The sequence below is a fragment of the Motacilla alba genome, chromosome 20 (genome assembly GCF_015832195.1).
Source record: "Motacilla alba alba isolate MOTALB_02 chromosome 20, Motacilla_alba_V1.0_pri, whole genome shotgun sequence".
NCBI classification, from domain to species: domain Eukaryota; kingdom Metazoa; phylum Chordata; class Aves; order Passeriformes; family Motacillidae; genus Motacilla; species Motacilla alba.
The window spans coordinates 8,047,123-8,064,759 of record NC_052035.1 but is presented as its reverse complement, the minus strand read 5'-3'; the positions used below and the strand labels follow the sequence as shown (position 1 = coordinate 8,064,759).

The window sequence follows — 17,637 nt, the reverse complement described above, 5'->3', positions numbered from 1 at the left end:
GCTTGATCTGATCACCCAGTCTGCCTTCAGCCACATTTTTCTGACTTTGCTGATAGCCCTATGTCACTGAGCTGACAGTACAGGACAGCCAGAAAAAACTGCTGTCACTGCTGCTGTGACGATTTGCAGGAGTGGCTGGAGCACAAGGGACATGTCAGTATCCTCTTCTTAAAAATGAAAATCTGTGTGCATCTGACCTGCCTGCCTCTACCCCATTTCTGTCATGGTGGGGCTGTTCCCTGGGAGCTGCTACTGCATGGGGACATCACAGAGCTTCAGATGTTTTTTCCTCGAGTGCCAGCTCTGGAGAAGGCAGCGTGTGGGCAGCAGAAGCAGCAAATATTTATGATGAGTCAGGGGGAAGCTGGAATGATGATGAGCTGCTGAAGAATGTGAAGGCAAGCAGGATCACGAGGCCGTGGAACTGGAGCAGCCACCGAGCCCTGAAGGATGAAGCAGCTGGATTTCCCTATGGCCCTACATGGCCTCTTCTGCCTTGAGGATGGGGTTGTGTGCCTGACAGCTTGGCAGTATTTTTTCCCCAATGGTATCATTTGGGTCTAATAAAAGACATTACATCTTCCCCCAGCCATGGCCTCTTGTATTCCCCATGCACTGCAAACAGGGGCAGGAGCCTCAGGCAGCTGTGCCTCCAAGGGTCTGGGTGTTTGTAGGAGCTTGGAGTCACCCACCAGGTTCTCACGGGCTGGGGTGTGGGACCTGTTCTCTCAATTAGGAGGGAGGTGGTGACATGGTGGGAAAACTGCTCGAGTGTACAAAGTAAAGTCATGTGCTGAAGGAGCTGGATGTTGGAGAGGATGGGATTTGGCCAAGGCTTCAGCAGGAAAATGGTGGCAGGTGATTTTTCTGCTGGGGAGAGCAGATTTACAGGATGGGAGCAACAGACTGGGATTTAACTAAGTGCTGTTGCAACACCTCCCTTTGGAGTCAGGGTAGGTTGGGGAACTGATATAAAATCTATATTCTCTGCGTGGATTTTGCAAACACATTTTTGTATTCCAGTACTCAAAGGTTATCACCCTTACGTGCATGCCTTGAAAGCAAGGACTGGGCACAAAATCTTCCTCTGCTCTTCTAGTTGGGCTGTACTCAATTTGTTATCAAAATAATTTGCTGAACACAGACTAGGGCTGGAACTTAAAGGCAGCCAGCGTTTTCCTGGACTTTCATGTTGATTGCAAGATCAAATTATCTGCTGAATAAATTCTCTTGATGATGCTCTCAAATCACAGCTTTGCTTCTCCCTTCTGTCTCCCCTGGGAAACCTTTGCAGCTGCTTGTGTGACCTGGCCTGAACCTGGCAAGGAATCCTGGATCTGGGCAGGTCCTGGTGCTGCTGCTGGTGGCCACATCGCTCCGGATGCTCTGTTGATGAGGTCGAGATTTTTCCTTGTCTTTCCCCATCACCTTGCTGACACCTGTCATGACACGATGGCAGCTCGTGGTGGAAGCCCTGGTTCTGATGGAAGCAGCTAAGCCAGACAGCCCGGCTGGTTTGTGTTTCAGCAGCATGGCTGGGATTCAGGTGGGGATGTTGTTCAGCCTTCCCTGCCGCTCGATTTAGCTGGGGTGTAGGGTTTCCCGGGAATGGGCCGGCTTTGGCTCCGCAGAGCCTCCCTTCCCAGGGTAAACGTAAAGGTTAAAGTGTGCTGCCGCAGTTGTGACAACGGCGTCGCCAGGGAACAGCGTGCTTGAGGCGCTGCCAGATAGCCCCAGGACAGGCTGTTTCCCAGCTGCAGCCAATGTAGGCTCTGGCTTAAGTTCCTGAATGGGAAGGGAGAGAAAAAACCCCAAGCCCAGGCTGAGAAGCCTGGGTGGTGGCTGGTTTGCAGAGCCCCAGGGCACTGCTGCTCCTTGGGCGTGTGATTTTGGGATTTCAGGCATCTGAAACCCTGGGGTGGACCTGATACTGCCCTTCAATTCTACAATTCCTTCTTCCCGTAGGTCTGGTTTCAGCCTATTTCTCTCTGCCCACAAATGAATTTTACCCGTGATAGTGCCAAACCCTGGTCCCCCATTGCCTCTGGAAAGCCATGGCTCCCCAGTACCCGTGCCCAGGGCTTTGCTTCCTCACCTTGTGCCAGGGATTTGTGCCCAGACCGACCTTGCTCCCAGGGAGCGTGGAAGATTGCAAGCATCCCAGGAAGGCTGGCTGGTGTCCAGCTGCTTGCTCCTGCTCTCCATGGAGAATTTTATCCCAGTGTCCACCACACCAAGAGCTCCAAGGGGGCTGTGGGGCATGGCTCTGGCTCATGGGCTCCTGCCTCATGCTTGGGCATGGATGTGCTTCTTCCACCTCGGGCTTGCCAGGAGGGTGCAGAGCCAAAGGCTGGCGGAGTGGTGGCAGTATGTGCCTGAAGTGACACTGGTGGCCTCTAGGTGTCTGGCAGCCCAGCTGGAGGAGGAGAGAGGCAATTCCAAACTGTATGTTGGCGATGACAGTCGATGGGCAGAGGCCCCGCTGGCCAGGCACAGCATCTGGCCAGTTATTCCTGGCTGTGGCCCTACAGAGGCCAAGGTGGGGGACTCCCACTCTTCACAGGAGTGGTGGCTGTGCCAGGGCTGGGCAGCGTGTGTGTCATTGTCACCAAGAACTCTGGCTGATGGTGATTCTCCAACCTCTGCTTGTACCCAACTGCATCAACACACCAGTGAGCTGGAGCTGTGCGCCTGCTCCTGCTGGTGCTCATCACATTCCAAGTCCTGCCATGGATTTCAGGAAAGGAGCTGGCCTTGCTGAAGCCACAAATCCCAGCTGTGAAGGCTGGAGTGGGACAGCTCTGTATCTGCTCAGGAGTCCCCGGCTGTGTCCTACAGTGTTGCTCTTGCATTGAGGTGATGGCGGGTGCCTCAGGCCAGGGCAGGGACAGGTGGGACAGCAGCACCTCAAGGACAGGAACAGCTGTGCTCCCCTCCTGGCTTTTCTCTGTTTCAATGCCACACGTGAAGCACTGGCAAAGCCTGACCCCAGGCCGTGGCACACAGACGCTGGTGGCTCCCTGGGAGCTGGGATCTGTCAGTGTGGAGCAGCAGCACTGCCTGGGCACTGTTGGTCCTCCTGAAGGGTGCTGCAGGCAAAGTGAGCCCTGCTCTTGGGGAGCTGCTGCTGCTCGTTGGTGGCATTGATTCAGCTCCATCGTGGATGGCACTGGCCAGGGCAGCCTCCACACCTCCTTTGCTGCTGTAGCCTCCAGCCCTGCCACAGGTAAGGTTTAAAGTAAGGGGAAAGCAAAGCAAGGTTGAAGCAGCCAGGTTTGGTGTCTGGCAGGACCTGAGCTTTGTGTGGCTGTGGGGTAGGGACCAGGGAGGCAGGACCAGGCTGGCAGCTGGCAGGGGCTGAGGCTGGAGGAGCCCAGGGTAACCTCAGCCTCCCCAGGGGCACCTGGCCAGCCTGGGCCTGGGGACAGTCACACTCCTCCAGCAAATGCCAGGATTCAGCCCCACACAGTGTCTGAGGTGTGTCCTGGGGTGCAGCACCAGCTGGCAATGCCTGTGCAGCTCCCATGCACACAGCCTCCTCCTCTGGAGCCTCCAGCTCCTCTGTTTCTTTCCCTGATTCTCAAAACACTTTGCAGAAAGTCTTTCAACTGGTTCCTAGGGAAGGCTGCAGCCGCTGGCCAGTGCCCAGCTCCCAGCTGCTGCCACCTTCACCAAGGCCCAGTGGCAGTGCCCAGAGGTGCCACATCACACCCACAGAGCGCAGGGTCCTTTGGAGCTGTTCTCCCACAGGGCCAGTGCCAGTGGGCAGAGCTGGCCACAGCTCACCAGCACAGGGACCAGCGCCACCTCCAGCTGCTCCTGGCCACCATCCCCATGGGCTGGCCAGTGGCCACCTTGTCTCACCTGTGGGCACCTTGGAGGACCTTAGCCACCTGTACCTTGTCCAGCTCACCCAGGCCACCCCTATGAGATGGTTTTGGGGTGTCACTGTGTCCAGTGCCAGCCCTCCCCGTGGTGCTGTGCTGCAGCAGGAGACAAGTCCGTCCCTGCCCCTCGTCTGCGTGTCCCCAGCCCACGGGGGACAGGCGAGAGTGGCGTGTCCTTTGAACGGGCTCCAGCAGGAACAGGTGCTGGGAAAGGCGAAGTGGGCCGGCTCCCGCGGCTGTAAGGGATCCTCCTCTGCCCGGCTAATCCGGCTCCGTTACAGCCGGCATAGAAGAGGCTGCTCCCTCCGGCGCTGCCACAGTGCGGATGCTGCCCCCCTGACCAGCCGCTGCACCAGGACCCAGGTAACGGGCCCGGGGGGGTCTCCACGGCTTCTGACTGGGGGCGTGGTGATGGGGGGTCCTGTGGATAGTGGAGCCCCCAGCCCCGGGAAGAACACCTCCATCCCCACGGGCTTGCTGTGCTGAGCTGCGGGATGTGGGAAGGCTCTCCCAGGGACTGCTCTTCTCCAGCTCCTGTTCCAGTGGACCAGCAAGCAGCTTCTCTGCTCCTGGGATGGTCGCTGCTGGGTTCCTTCTGGGGCTGGGCTGTCCTGGGCTCTGGACGGCTGCACAGGGAGACGTTTTGGGACAGGGTGAGGAGAGATGACCGGGCACAGGAGGGCAGAACGACCCAGGGGATTTGGGGGTCAGGTGCTGGGCTGGAGGCCACTGCAGGTACAGGCACCGAAAGGTCCCCGTGGTGGAGCCGGTCACCCCTGGGCAGGGGGACGAGCAGCGCTGGTGGCTGCTGGGTGCGGGCTCTGCGTGGCCCCTGAGCAGAGGGGGTTTGCCTGCACGGCTGGAGCTCCTGTCTGGTTCAGGGGCAGCAATGGTGGGGCCGTACCGGGAACGCTCATCTCTCCTGATCCCCACTGCCAGCCCGGGGCCAAGAGCCGCTGTCTCCTGCCCTGCCATGGTGGGATGTGGCCTGAAATTGTCACCCTGGCCGCGCCGCGCTGGCTGTTCGCACGTCGGAGGCCCCAGGCAGCCGGTGACAGGTGCCGGGGTCAGGCCATCGATCAGTCACCGCGGGGCAGATATCGGGGCACAATGGGACGCTGCCGGCACCGGCGGCCACGTGGGGTCCCTGGCTCGGTGCCACCAGCCCGGGAGCCGCCGGCCGGGCGGCAGGGGCACGGTTCCCGGCTGCATGGCCGCGGCTCATCCCTGCAGCAGCAGAGCTCTGCCCGGGTCCTGCCGTCCCCTCCGCAGGGCGCCGGGTCCGCCGAGCCCTCAGCTGCCGCTTTCTGTCCCGCAGGAGCCTCGCCGAACCGGGAGCGCCGCAGGGCAGCCGCTCCTGCCTGGAGTGTCCCATGGAGCGGGGCGGAGGCGCGGGGGGTGCCGACACCGGGGGGGCTGGCGGCTCGGCCCCCCCCGGAACCGAGGGCAGCGCCTCCCCTGCGGCTCCCCAGGCTGCCCAGCCCCACGCGGGGACAGCGCCAGCCGCGGCACAGGACACGGGCACGGCTGAGCCTGGGCAGGACAAGGCCGGAGGAAATACGACAGAGCCGGGGCAGGAGACAGCTCTGGCTGCTCCAGAGCTCCGGGATGCACGGGAAGCGGCTCCAGGAGAGGAGGATTCGGCTGCGCAGTGCGATGGAGGACGGGCAGCACCGGATGAAGGGCAGGCAGCATCTACCAGGGAGAAGGTGCCGGCTGCCGCTGAGGCCCAGGGTGCAGGGAAGGATGAGAAAGAGAAGCCTGGGGAGAAGAAAGCTCCAGCTGCAGGGGAGGCCAAACGAGGAAAGGCTTCAGCTGCCGCAAAGGCTAAGGATGGAGGGGAGGATGAGCCCATGGAGGGGAAGGGCCTGGCTGCAACTGAGGCACAGGATGGAGGAAAGGACAAGCCCACGAAGGAGGAAGCACCTGGTGGGTCAGGGGCTGAGAGTGGTGGAAAAGCAGAGTCCACTGAGGAAAAGGCTCTGGCTGCAGCAAACTCTGAAGAAGGGAAGGCAAAACCTGTGGAGGAAACAGCCTTGGCTGCAGCTCAGGCTCAGGGTGGAGGCAAAGGAGAGCCTGTAAAGGAGAAAATCACAGTGGTTGCAAAACAGGAGGTCCCAGCCACTGGTAAAGCTCTGGATGAAGGCAAGCAAGACGCAAAGGCAGAACAAGCCCCAGCTGATACCAAGCCTGCGAAGGAGAAAACCACAGCTGCTGCAAAGGAGAAGGCCCCAAATGCTGCAAAGGCTCAGAATGGGAAGAATAAAGTGGTAAAGGCAGAAAAAGCCCCAGCAGTTAAAAAGGCCCCGGGTGGAGGCAAAGAGGAGCCCACAAAGGAGAAGCCTCCAGCCCCAGTGAAGGAGAAAGCCCCAGCTCCAGTGAAGGAGAAAGCCCCAGCTCCAGTGAAGGAGAAAGCCCCAATTCCTGCAAAGGAGAAAGCCCCGGATGCTGCTAAGGCTCAGGATGGAGAGAAGGCAGCAGCAAAGGCAGAGAAAACACCAGCTGAAAAAATGGCTCAAGGTGGAGGCAAAAAAGAGCCTGCAAAGGAGAAGTCCCCAGCAGCTGTGAAGGTGCAGGATGGAGGGAAGAACACTGCAAAGGTGGAAAAAGCCACAGCTGGATCAAAGGCTGGGGATGAAGGGAAAGATTCTAAAAAGGAGAAGGTCCCAGCTACTGCAAAGGCTCAGGATGGAGGGAAGAAAGCTGCAGAGGTGGAGCCTCCCACACCTGGAGCAGAGGCTGGGGATGGGGCTGTAGAGCCCACGGAGGCAGCGGCCATGCCTGCTGTGAAGGCTCAGGGTGAAGGGGAGGAAGTGTCCAAGGGGACAGAGGGACAGCCACCAACGGTCCCCGAGCCCCCGCGCCCGGTTCTGCTGCAGAGCCTGAGCTGCCCGGCTGCCTGCCGCAGGTACCCACACCCTCCTGGGATGGGGGGATCCCCCTCGCTGCCCCAGGGAGCCCTGGCTCTCTGGGTGCTGGGCTCGGGAGCTGCTGGCTGGGCTCTGCTCACCTTCCACTCCTGCTTCCAGGGAGGAGCAGCCCTGGGCAGAGGTGGCAGAGATGGAGACAATAGAAGAGGAAACCACGATGGTAGAGCCAAAAGAGGGTCCGACAGAGCCTGGCTCTGGCCCACCAGCCCTGGGGGACCTGCAGCCCCTGGAACCCCCCGGCGCCCCTCAGGAGAGGACATTGCCCAGTGCCACAGGGCAGCCCCCGGATCCTGCTGGGGTGGTGGAGCAGCCTGGACCTGGGGTGCAACCGTCTTTGACAGAGGCAAAGCCACCCCCCAGCCCCTACCTCACCCCCGATTTTGGGAAGGAAGACCCTTTTGAGATATTGGGTAAGGTCATGAGGTATCTGCCTTTTCCTTTCCCCCCGGACGCTCTGTGGAGTGACAGCCTGGGAACCCCTGGCCCTGCCTGCTGCCCACACTGCCCTCCGTGCTGCCAACTCCTGTCCTTGGCTTGTCACCTGCCTGGTGGCCTCTGAGCTCCCCTTTCACTGTAAACAGGGCTAAAAACGTCGCGTCCCCTCCTGGCCTGCTCTGGCCACACTGACTGTGAGGAAGAGGAGCCTGAAGAGTGACAGTGACTGTCTGGCTGGTGGCAGGGGACAGCATGTCCTCATATCCTGCACCACTGTCCTTGTGGGGATGGCAGGGCTTGGGGGCAGTGGGTGCTCGTGGGGATCCCTGTGAGGCTGGGTCCTGCTCTCGCCTGGGACATGGTGGCTCAGGAATGTGTGCACGGGGTGTTCTGTGAGTGGGGTCTGTCCTGGGAGGGTGAGCAGGAGGTGGTGGCACGGAGAGGGTGACAGACAACAACATGGCCTGGAAAGGGTAAATGTGACATGTGGGTTGGTGGGAGTGGCTGTCATCAAATGAGGTGTGTGCCGAGGACCAGAGTGCCATGGAGGAGAGTGGGTGCCATGCAGCAGGGTGCCATGGAACAGGGTTGGTGCCATGCAGCGGGGCAATGCTGAGGGCAATAGCAAGGGACCCTTCGGGGGTTGCTGCATTATCCGGTGCATTCCCAGCCAGGAGCCTTTGGCTCACAGCCAGCACTCAGTCCCTGGCCACATCCTGCTCCCACAGGCTTGGCTGGGCGCCTATCTGCACTCCACACCAGGACAGCCCGGGGTACCCAGAGTGGGGTCTCCTGGACAGCAGCTTCCCTTCTCACCTCACCCTTTGTCTCTGGCAGACGATGTCCCTCCGCCGCCAGCGCCCTTCGCTCACCGCACCGTCACCCTGCGCTCCGCCAGCGTCAGCTCCCAGTTCAGCCTCAGCTCCAAGGACATCCTGGGGGGGTAAGGAGGGGCTCCAGTGCTTCTCCTGGCACTGTCCCAAGCTGCCCTCCAGCCTTGGGCTGTGGCCTTGCGTTGGTGGGACTCCTCTGCTCCTGATGGGTGCCTCGGGCAGTGCAGAGCAGCACCACAGGGCGGTGGGAGGGTCCCCAGCAGCCTGGGGGCTGATGGTGGGGGCACTTCTCCCTCTCCCCCTTCCTCCTTCCCTCCACAGGGGCAAGTTTGGTGAAGTCCACACGTGCACAGAGAAGGAGACGGGTCTCAAGCTGGCAGCCAAAGTGATCCGGAAGCAGGGAGCAAAGGACAAGGTCTGGACGATGCCGGGCAGGTGGTGGCAGTGTTTCACTCTGTGCGTCCCTGGTGTGGGGACACAGCCTGTCCCAGTGGCACGGCCAGGGCTGACACCCCACACTCCTTCTGCAGGAGATGGTGCTGCTGGAGATCGATGTGATGAACCAGCTGAACCACCACAATCTCATCCAGCTCTACGATGCCATCGAAACGCCCCGGGAGATCATCCTCTTCATGGAATTGTGAGTGCCTGTGCCTACCGTGGGGCTGTCCAATCCCGAAATGCTACATCCCACTCTGGCTCTGCTCAGCACCCCCGTGGTGGAGCTGGGCCAGAGTCCTCAGGAGGGCAAGGAGCTCCACAGGAGGATGGCTTGGGGCAGGGAGTCCCCCCAAAGTGACCCCATGGTGCATCCCCATGCAGTGTGGAGGGTGGCGAGCTCTTTGAGCGGATCATCGACGACGATTACCACCTGACGGAGGTGGACTGCATGGTGTTCGTCCGGCAGATCTGCGAGGGCATCCGCTTCATGCACCACATGGGCGTCCTCCACCTCGACCTCAAGGTGCCGGGCTGGGGGTGACAATGGCAGGGCCAAGGGTGACAGCAGGACACTGGCTAGCTGTGGGAGGGATGCCTGTGGGTCAGCGCTGCCCTGGTGTGGGTCAGCTGCAGGACTCACGGGCTGCTGGATCTGTGCAGTGGGGATGTCCTCTCTTGGTGGTGGGGCAATGGTCACCCTGTCCCCACAGCCTGAGAACATCCTCTGCGTGTCTGCCACCGGGCACATGGTGAAGATCATCGACTTTGGGCTGGCTCGAAGGTGAGGTTTTCTTTCTCAGCTCTGTCCCTCTTCCCCATTCCCCTTCCACCCTTCGTCTCTGTGTGCCTTTGGGTACCAGGAGCCCCAGGACCTGCTCCAGGTCATTATTTTGGCCACGCCACTCCTGGGGAGGGCAGCATCTGCTGAGAGAGGGGCAGTGGTTTGGGGGAGCAGTCTGTCCCCCTTGTGCTGACTTGCACCCCTCCTCGGCTGCAGGTACAATCCCAATGAGAAGCTGAAAGTGAACTTTGGCACCCCTGAATTCCTGTCCCCTGAGGTGGTCAACTACGAGCAGGTCTCCTACTCCACGGACATGTGGAGCATGGGCGTCATCACCTACATGCTGTAAGTCAGGGCTGGGCAGGGGCTGCCAGTGCCATCAGGGCAGCTGTGGTGCTGGGGCACAGCTCCCCTGGGTGCAGGGTTGTCCCCAGGCACCTGGCTGCTTGGTGGCGGGTGGGGGGTCCTTGGTGGGGAGATGCCTGTGTGGGGCTGGGGGGCAGGAAGGAGCTCAGTCTGGCTGAGGGCAGGACGGTGGCAGCACATCCCTGGAACATCCCTGGCCAGACTGGCTCTGTTCCAGGGGGTCTGGGAGGTGCTGAAGCCTGAGAGCACCTGACTCCTCGCCTCTCTGCACCCCCAGGCTCAGCGGCCTCTCCCCCTTCTTGGGTGATGATGACACCGAGACACTCAACAACGTCCTGGCTGCCAACTGGTACTTCGACGAGGAGACCTTTGAGAGTGTTTCCAATGAGGCCAAGGACTTCGTCTCCAACCTCATCATCAAGGACAAGAGGTGTGAGGCTGGCAGTGGCCGTGGGGTCCTGGGATGGGTATGCCCAGAGCTGGCCCAGGTACCACATGCTGCCTCTTCACCAGGGCCAGCAGCATCCCCTGGGTCCAGGACTGAATAAACTCCATGGGGCTCTACCCCACTCTGATTGTCCCCAACAGAGCCCTGTATCCCTGCAGGGACAGCTGTCCCAAGCAGGATGTGCTGGACCCCTCAGAGTCCTGCCCAGCCCCACCAGTCCCTGGGCACCTCCTTCCATCTGGTTCTTCCCTGCAGGGTTATGGGGTTTTGGGGCTCTGGCTGAAGAAGGGGGTGGTTAGGGGTGAGGGGCTTGAGCGGGGTTGACGTGGGCTCATCTTTCTCCCAGTGCCCGGATGAGTGCTGACCAGTGCCTGCAGCATCCCTGGCTCAATAACCTGGCAGAAAAGGCCAAACGCTCCAACCGGCGCCTCAAGTCCCAAGTGCTGCTCAAGAAATACGTCATGAGGCGGCGCTGGAAGGTGCGGGGGTCGGCAAGGGCATGGGGATCAGCAGCTTCTGAGGGGGCTGGGAGGGGGCTGCCAGGCTCTGCCTGTCCTGGTGGATGGCATCTGGAGCACGGAGAATGGTTCCATCTCGCTGTGCTGCCGGCAGCTGGGACACAGGGCTGGGCACCCTTGAGCGTGGATGCCCCTGAGGTAACACCCCCATCAAGCACAGGTCCCTTTGTTGTGGTTATTCCTGAGCCCATCCCAAGAGCAGCTTTTAGGGGCAGGAGTAGTGTCAGGCCCCAGAGCTGGGTCTGGCTCAACCTTCGGTGCCACAGCCCTTGCCAGAGGATGAGAGTCTCGGATGAGAATCTTTCCTCTTCCCTTTCACAGAAAAACTTCATCGGGGTGTGTGCTGCCAACCGCTTCAGGAAGATCACCAGCTCAGGGTCCCTGACAGCGCTGGGCATCTGAGCTGGGCTCCCAGGGGAGCCGAGGCCAGAAAGGAACCACTTGAGAGGGACCCCCACCAGTCTGGAGCAGCTCTGTCGAGCTGGTCCCGCTGCACTCAGGACCACATCACTGCTCAGTCCCAGACTGTGAGGCTGCTCCGGAGTGAAGGTTTCTGATCTCAGCTCTGGCCCTGGCCTGGCTGCGTGGTGCCCGACCTGCAGCATCTCCGCTCTGCTCACGCTTCCTTCTCGTGCCCTCGGAGGAGGAGCGAGGCCATTCCGGTGTGATCCCGCTGCCTCGGCCGCCTGGTGCTTGCTGCTTTTGGACTCAGAATGCGCCCTCTCTGCCTGTAAATGCCGCAGCCCTGCCTGCCTTCACTGCCGCTGGCCCCTGCGCTGCCCGACCTCCCTTCCCAGCTCCGTGGCTCGGCGATGATGCTGGAGGGCACGGCGGACCCTCACCCCGGTGCTTTGGCAGCGGAGCCGGGGCTCAAGCACCTCCTCCTGGCCAACTGGGCATGTGGGAGCGGAGCTGGCCCCGAGCTGCTGCTCGCACAGGAAGGGAGGAAGCAGCAAGCACGCTTCCAGCGGCGTCCCCAGCTGGGAGCCAACGAGGAAAGAAGGAGGCTTTGTGTTCCTCCTGCCCTCCCTGCCCTTCGGTTCTGCCAGCGGGGGAAAAACACAACCTCTGCTTCACCCGTCCCCGGCAGATCGCGATGAGCGAGGCGGGCTAATGCAGAGCAGCTGGCCCGCGCTCCCCGCTCGGGCCGGCACCGCTCACCCGACCACCAACGCAGCGGAACTGCCGCCCCGCCCCGCGCGGGGCTCCGCGGGACCCGCTGCGACCGGGAGAGGGGCTGCTCCAGCTCCCGCGCCTTGTCCCGATCCCCGTCCTCTCTGCCTGCCCCCCTTGGGCCTCCCCGGTGCTGCCGGAGGATGGGCATCCCCTGGGCTTTGCAGCATCCAGCCTTGCCCACCGCAGGAGGGGATGGGGTCCCCCAGCTTTGGCTTATGCCATGGCTAAGCCCCCCCAAGCCAAGGCTGTGTGTTTGCTCTGGAGCTGCCTCTGCCCTCTGTGCCTGCTGGAAAAACACCGGGGAGAGACACGGGGAGACGTAGCCCCTCTCCCCACACTGGCTGCAGCAGGGGAAGGGGCTTCAGGCTTGTCCCCACTGGGCAGGAGCCACGGCTGGTGGGACCCTGCCTCATAATGGAGCCCTCCACAGCGCTCGCCTTCTTGTAAATAAATGTACAGGTCTGCCCGGAGCCCACAGCTGCCACTCTGGGGCTGGAGAGGCCCTGCTCCCACCTGTGGGGCCTGACAGTTGCAGGATAAGTGAGAGGAGGATGGGAAGCAGAATCTCATCTCTGTGGGAGAGGGGATTGGGTCCAGGCTGGGCCGTGGACAGGGACCACCTGGCAGGTCCTGGGCAGGGCTGTGCAGGCACAGGGCCAGGGGTTTCTGGTCTACACACCCAACAGCTCTGAGCGCCCCAGGGCGATGGGGGAAGGGAGAGTGACTGGATGAAAGGGTGGATGGATCAGCTGTCAGTCAGACGCGTCCTCACATTTCAGCATCTGCCTGTATCGGGTGGGATGCCCAGGCAAGGGCGGGTGGGTACTGGTGCCCCTTTGCCCAGGGGAGCTGTGGCTGGCCCTGAAGTGGTTAAGGCTGCCAGAGCCCGGACTCCAGCGGCCGCAGGCGTCCCTCCCAGCCGCTTCCTGCCGGCAGCCTTTGACCGGTTCCTGTCGGTGACCACCCCGCAGGCCTGGACGCCAGCGCAGCCCCATCTGGTTTGAGTTACGCTCCACGGCGGTGACGTCTCCTTCCTGCCTGGCCCCAGGAGCCGCGCGTCGCCCCGGTCCCGGCCCTGGCCCCGGACGGCCACAGGGGCTGCAGAGCCCTGCTGTGAGGTGGCCACGGGGCTTCCAGATGGACCATGAGCCCCGGACATTGCTGGCACCCTGAGCTGCTGTAGGAGATCAGCTCCTGCACGCAGCCCTGTGCGCACGTCTGCAACAGAGGGATGCACAGACACCAGCACATCCCAGGGTGTGGGACCCTACCCCACAGCCCAGTGCGGTTTCTCCAGTCCCCTCCTTCCTACACTGGGACTCTACAGAGACACACACTGGGGCTGGATGAGTGGGGCCATAGGGCTGACACCCATGGAAGTTGCTGTGATCCATCCTATGCTCCCAGCTGACAGCTCATGAGCCCCTGAAGCTGCTTGGAGTGGACTGATCCCACTGGGGCCAAATGCTCCTGGTCCAGCCCAGGCCACGGCAGCCAGCTCCATCCCTTACGTGTGGGGTCCTCCTCGCCCCCACGGCTGCACGGTGCAGTCTGGGTGTGCACACGCGTGTCCTCAGCATCCATCCCCGGAGCGCGGAGCACCCACATCGCCCGTGCACCCTGTCCCTGCGGCACCGCCCTGCCCGCAGAAACCAGGCTCCCCGCAAGCAGGGCAGGCAGGGAGGGGAGCGGGCACACCTCCGGCCCTGGCAGCACCGCCGGCAGCGGCAGCAGGTTCGTCCCGGGACCGGCTGCAGCAAGTCCCGGCCCCGGCACGGCCCAGGATGGGAGCGGGCGAGCGGGCGGGGGATCGGGCCACCCACAGCGAGCCGGGAGCGGGCTAGGGAGGAGGCAGAGCTGGGAGAACAGCGGGTCCATGACCGGCAGTCGGGGTGAGGGCGGGAAAGGGGAGCACGGGGAGAGCGCACGGCTCCGATCTGCACTCCCGGGCAGAGCAGGACAGGAGCGCCCATCCCGAGCGGCCGCTGCAGCCCGGGGGACGGCGGGATGCGCCGCGCTGCTCCCAGCACAGGGAGCCCATCTCGGGCACAGCACGGGGCCGGGGCCGTGCGTTCCCAGCCGCGGCGGGCGATGGGCCCGGCCACGCTGCGTGGGAACCAGACGGCCCCTGGGCACGGCTGCGGCGCTCGCTTCCTCCCGCGCCCCCGGGGACCGTGCGAAGGAGGGGGCTGAGGTCAGCCGCGCTCGCCGCCGACCGCTCCGGAGACGCCAGCATGATGTAGGCGCTCAAATATTGTTTTCCACTGGGCAGGGAAAAAAAAAAAGGAGTAAAGAGAGGCCCAGGGCTGAGTGGCGGTCCCCGATGATGAAGGGCGGCCTCCCTGCCCTGCCCGGGGCTGGGACACAGCCATGGCCCAGCAGCAGCCGTCTGGGGGCTGATAAGAGACCTGACGTGGCCATGGTGCTCCCGGTCCCCGAGTGACGGCAGTGTTCCTCCGTGCCAGCACCGACCCCGCAGAGACCCCCGAGACTGGCCAAACCGGAGTCCCCCGGGACTTTGTGACTTTGACACAAATTTGGTCCTCGCATCAGCACGGAGAGCCCCTGCATGCCCTGTGTCTGTCCTGGGGCTGGCTGTGCCGTGGGGTCTGGGTGTTGCTGCTCCCGGGCAGCTCCCTCTAACAGCCTGGGGTTGGCAGGATGGGGGGTGCAAGCACATCCCCCCATTTCTCCAGCATCACTCTGGGATTTGGCACTCCTGTGCTCAGACAGGTGCTGACTCGGGTGTCCTGGTGCTGTGTGGGAAGGGGCTGGTGGCCAGGTCCCATCCTGGGGCTGTGTGGGGACCCTGCCCACTCCAGTGTCCCCCATTTGGGCCAGTTGGGGCACATCCCTGTGCCCAGCCCAGTGTGAACAGCGGTGACTCAGCTGGTGCCTCTTCCCTGGCAGCCACCCTGCATGATTCAGGTCAGAGGAATCCACTTTCCTGGCTGTTCCCACCAAAGCTGCAGCCCCTGGCACAGCCCATCTTTGGGGCTGCCCTGGTCCCGGAGTCTGCAGGGACTCGTTGGAATTCCAGCCAAGCACTGACACAGCCACAAGCAAGGACAGAGAGGGGAGGGAGCCCTGTGCCCCCCATAGCAGAGCCTCCATTCTGTGCACAACCCCTGGTGCCTCCCTGCAGTCTCTCTGGGGCAACACAGGTCCATTTGCAGGGCCACACATGAGGCTGGTGCCACTTGTGCCACGTGGGACATCCTGTGAAAAACCAGGAACTTGGAGGGGTCGCAGGCCCAGGGAGGTGACAGTAGGGCTCCATGGGGGATAACTTCTGCTGCAGCACATCCCCGTGACCCCCAGGGACAAAGTTCCCTTGTACTACCATGGGGTGGCACTTCAGGGGCTCCTGGGCCCACACTGTGGTAGGACCTTGTCCCCAGCACCTCCCTGGGACACAGGGCTGAGGTCTAGGTGCCCTGACCAAGGCCATGCCCTGTCCCCACATGGCCTCACCATCCAGCCAGTGACTACTGATGGAAGGACTGGTGGGGATGGAGGCTGTGCCAGGTGGCCTTGGGCACGTGTGTCCTCCAGCCAGCACCTGAGCTGGGGTTGAGGGCTGAGGGTCCCCAGCTTGCCCCTGCCCACTGCCCACCTCGAATGGGGCACAGAGACCACAGAGGCAGCGTTGGGGAATGTGCTTTATTAGGTGCTGGGTTGTCCCGGGGTGGGGAGTCCCTCACTCGAAGAAGAACATGCCGGGTGTCCGGTAGAGGCAGGGGGGCAGCCCCAGGGGATAGCCATTACCCCCCTGCAGTGGGATCGTGGTCCCCGGTCCCCACGGCTCCTTCTGCTCACCTGCCCGTGGGCCCATGGCCCCGAAGGGTGGCTGGCGGGGGGCGGCGGAGGCCGGGGGCGCTGCAGCCAGGAGATGCTCCAGCGCGGTGCCGCAGGGCCGCTCCTTCACGCAGAAGCTCAGCGCCTGCACCCGGCACTGATAGCTGCTGCCCAGCGCCTCGGGGCCCGGCCGGCTGAAGGAGCCGAACACGGGCAGGTGGGGCTGCGTGTAGCCCTCTCCCTCCAGGAAGCAGGATGGAGGGGGCTTGCCCGTGCCCAGCAGGTTGCCCGGGAACGCAGGCGGCACCTGCCCGAATGGCTGACACGGCCCCAACCCAGGGGCAGCCAGCTCCTTGCCCTCCAGCTGCTCTGGGGGGGTGTCTGGGGTGGCCGGCGAGTCCTGCGGGGGGTCCCTGTGCTGGGTCGGCAGCAGGGCAGGCAGCAGGGCAGGGTGCTGGTGCTGGGCCGGGCGCTCGCTGGGCGATGGGTACTGACCTGGCCGGGGCAGCTGCAGCGCCGCCGGGAGCCCGCCGAAGACAGTGTCCTTGGGCGGGCGGCTCTCGGGGGGCGCGAAGAACGGCCCCTTGGGCTGTGCCACGTCCGGCAGGTACAGGCAGGGCTGCCTGGCCTTGGGGGGCTGACGCCGGGCCCAGGGCTCGGCGCACCTCGGCGCTCCGGCACCCTCAGGGAGAGCGGCAGGGCTCGGCAAGCATCCTGCGGCCGACGGCGAGCTGTAGCCCCCCTCCGCCTTCCCCTCCTCCGGCAGCCGGGCAGCGGGCAGCCCTTGCCCGGGCTGCCTGGGGGTCTTCCCGCGCCCCTCGTCTCCCTCAGTGCCCGGTGCATCCCGGAGACCCTTCTTCCTGGTGAAGCGCCGGCGGCGCCGCAAGAAGCTGCCGTTCTCAAACATGTTGTAGCAGTCGGGGTCGAGGGTCCAGTAGCTGCCCTTTCCCGGCTTCTTGTCGTCACGGGGCACCTTGACGAAGCACTCGTTGAGGGAGAGGTTGTGGCGGATGCTGTTCTGCCAGCCCTGCTTGTTCTCGCGGTAGAAGGTGAAGCGGCCCATGATGTAGCGGTAGATGCCGCTGAGGGTGATGCGCTGCTCGGGCGCGCTCTGGATGGCCATGGTGATGAGGGCGATGTAGCTGTAGGGCGGCTTGGTGGCCTCAGCGCTGGGGAAGGCGCCGCCGGCCGGCTCAGGGGCCGGTGGGCTGCGCAGCGCCGCGTCGCCGACGGGGAGGTCCGGCTGCATCCTCCCTGGCGGCCCCCGCCGCTCCGGCTCTGCCGCGGATCCCGCTCCGCTCTGCCGCACGGCCCCAGCACGGCCCGCTAAAACCCGCCGGCCGGCGAGGGGGCGGCGGGCCCCTCCTCTGAGGGGCCGCCCAGGGCGGAGCAGGACTCTGCCGTCCAGCACTGGTCCCTGCGGACAGACAGACGGATGCGCCGCCAAGACCTGCGGCCGGCAGCCAGTGGCCCCGGGCTTGGCACGGCCGCGGCCTCCCCGGGGCAGAGGCGGGCACAGCCCCCGGCTCCCCCAGCCCCCTTTCCCACGGAAGGTTCCCACGAGCTGGTTCTCATCCTGCCCTGCTCACGGTGAGCAGCCAGGCTCTGGCTGGGCCTGCAGGAGGGATGTTGGCAGGACCGAGGTGCTGCCTGCCCTCAGATGCCCCCTGCCCACCCCAGTGCCTCAGCCTCTGCCCCCAGCCTGGCCTTGTGCTGGATCCTGTGCCAGGTCTCTCCGTTGTGCCAGGTCTCTGCATTGTTCCCAAAACTCTGGACACAGCACAGGCCCCAGGAGCCCCATCACACCATTCCTGAGTGTAAACTGAGACACAGGTGGTGACTGTGCCTTTGGGACAGCCTTCTGTGTTGCCAGGTCAGCAGAGCACCTCGCTGCTGCCTTCACCCCTGCCAAGGCGCTGGGACAGGGGGCAGGACAGGTCTGGAGCCAGTGCTGGGACAGGGGGTTGTCTCACGCTGAGGCTGGGGCTGAGCTGGCTTTGCCCACATGAGGCTGTGTCTGGACT

At 63.3% G+C, this 17,637-nt stretch overlaps 2 protein-coding genes across 3 annotated transcripts; one reads left to right on the top strand and one right to left on the bottom strand.

Annotated features, from left to right (window-relative positions):
- The first annotated feature begins 4,175 nt into the window (after positions 1-4,175).
- Positions 4,176-12,301, top strand: MYLK2 (myosin light chain kinase 2). Of its 2 annotated transcripts, XM_038158973.1 has the most exons (12): positions 4,176-4,250; positions 5,206-6,795; positions 6,917-7,227; positions 8,090-8,195; positions 8,407-8,500; positions 8,616-8,725; positions 8,908-9,049; positions 9,237-9,307; positions 9,524-9,652; positions 9,951-10,103; positions 10,468-10,600; positions 10,961-12,301. In XM_038158973.1, exons 2-12 carry the CDS (start codon positions 5,261-5,263, stop codon positions 11,039-11,041), a joined length of 2,865 nt encoding a protein of 954 aa, XP_038014901.1. In that variant the 5' UTR covers positions 4,176-4,250; positions 5,206-5,260; the 3' UTR covers positions 11,042-12,301. The 2 variants fall into 2 exon arrangements, with proteins under 2 accessions (XP_038014901.1, XP_038014902.1); XM_038158974.1 differs by lacking the exon at positions 4,176-4,250 and having other exon boundaries at positions 4,339-6,795.
- A 3,066-nt stretch (positions 12,302-15,367) lies between these two features.
- Positions 15,368-17,626, bottom strand: FOXS1 (forkhead box S1). Its single transcript, XM_038158976.1, has one exon. The coding sequence runs from the start codon at positions 16,860-16,862 to the stop codon at positions 15,516-15,518; it is 1,347 nt and encodes a 448-aa protein (XP_038014904.1). The 5' UTR covers positions 16,863-17,626; the 3' UTR covers positions 15,368-15,515.
- Between the last annotated feature and the right edge of the window lie 11 nt (positions 17,627-17,637).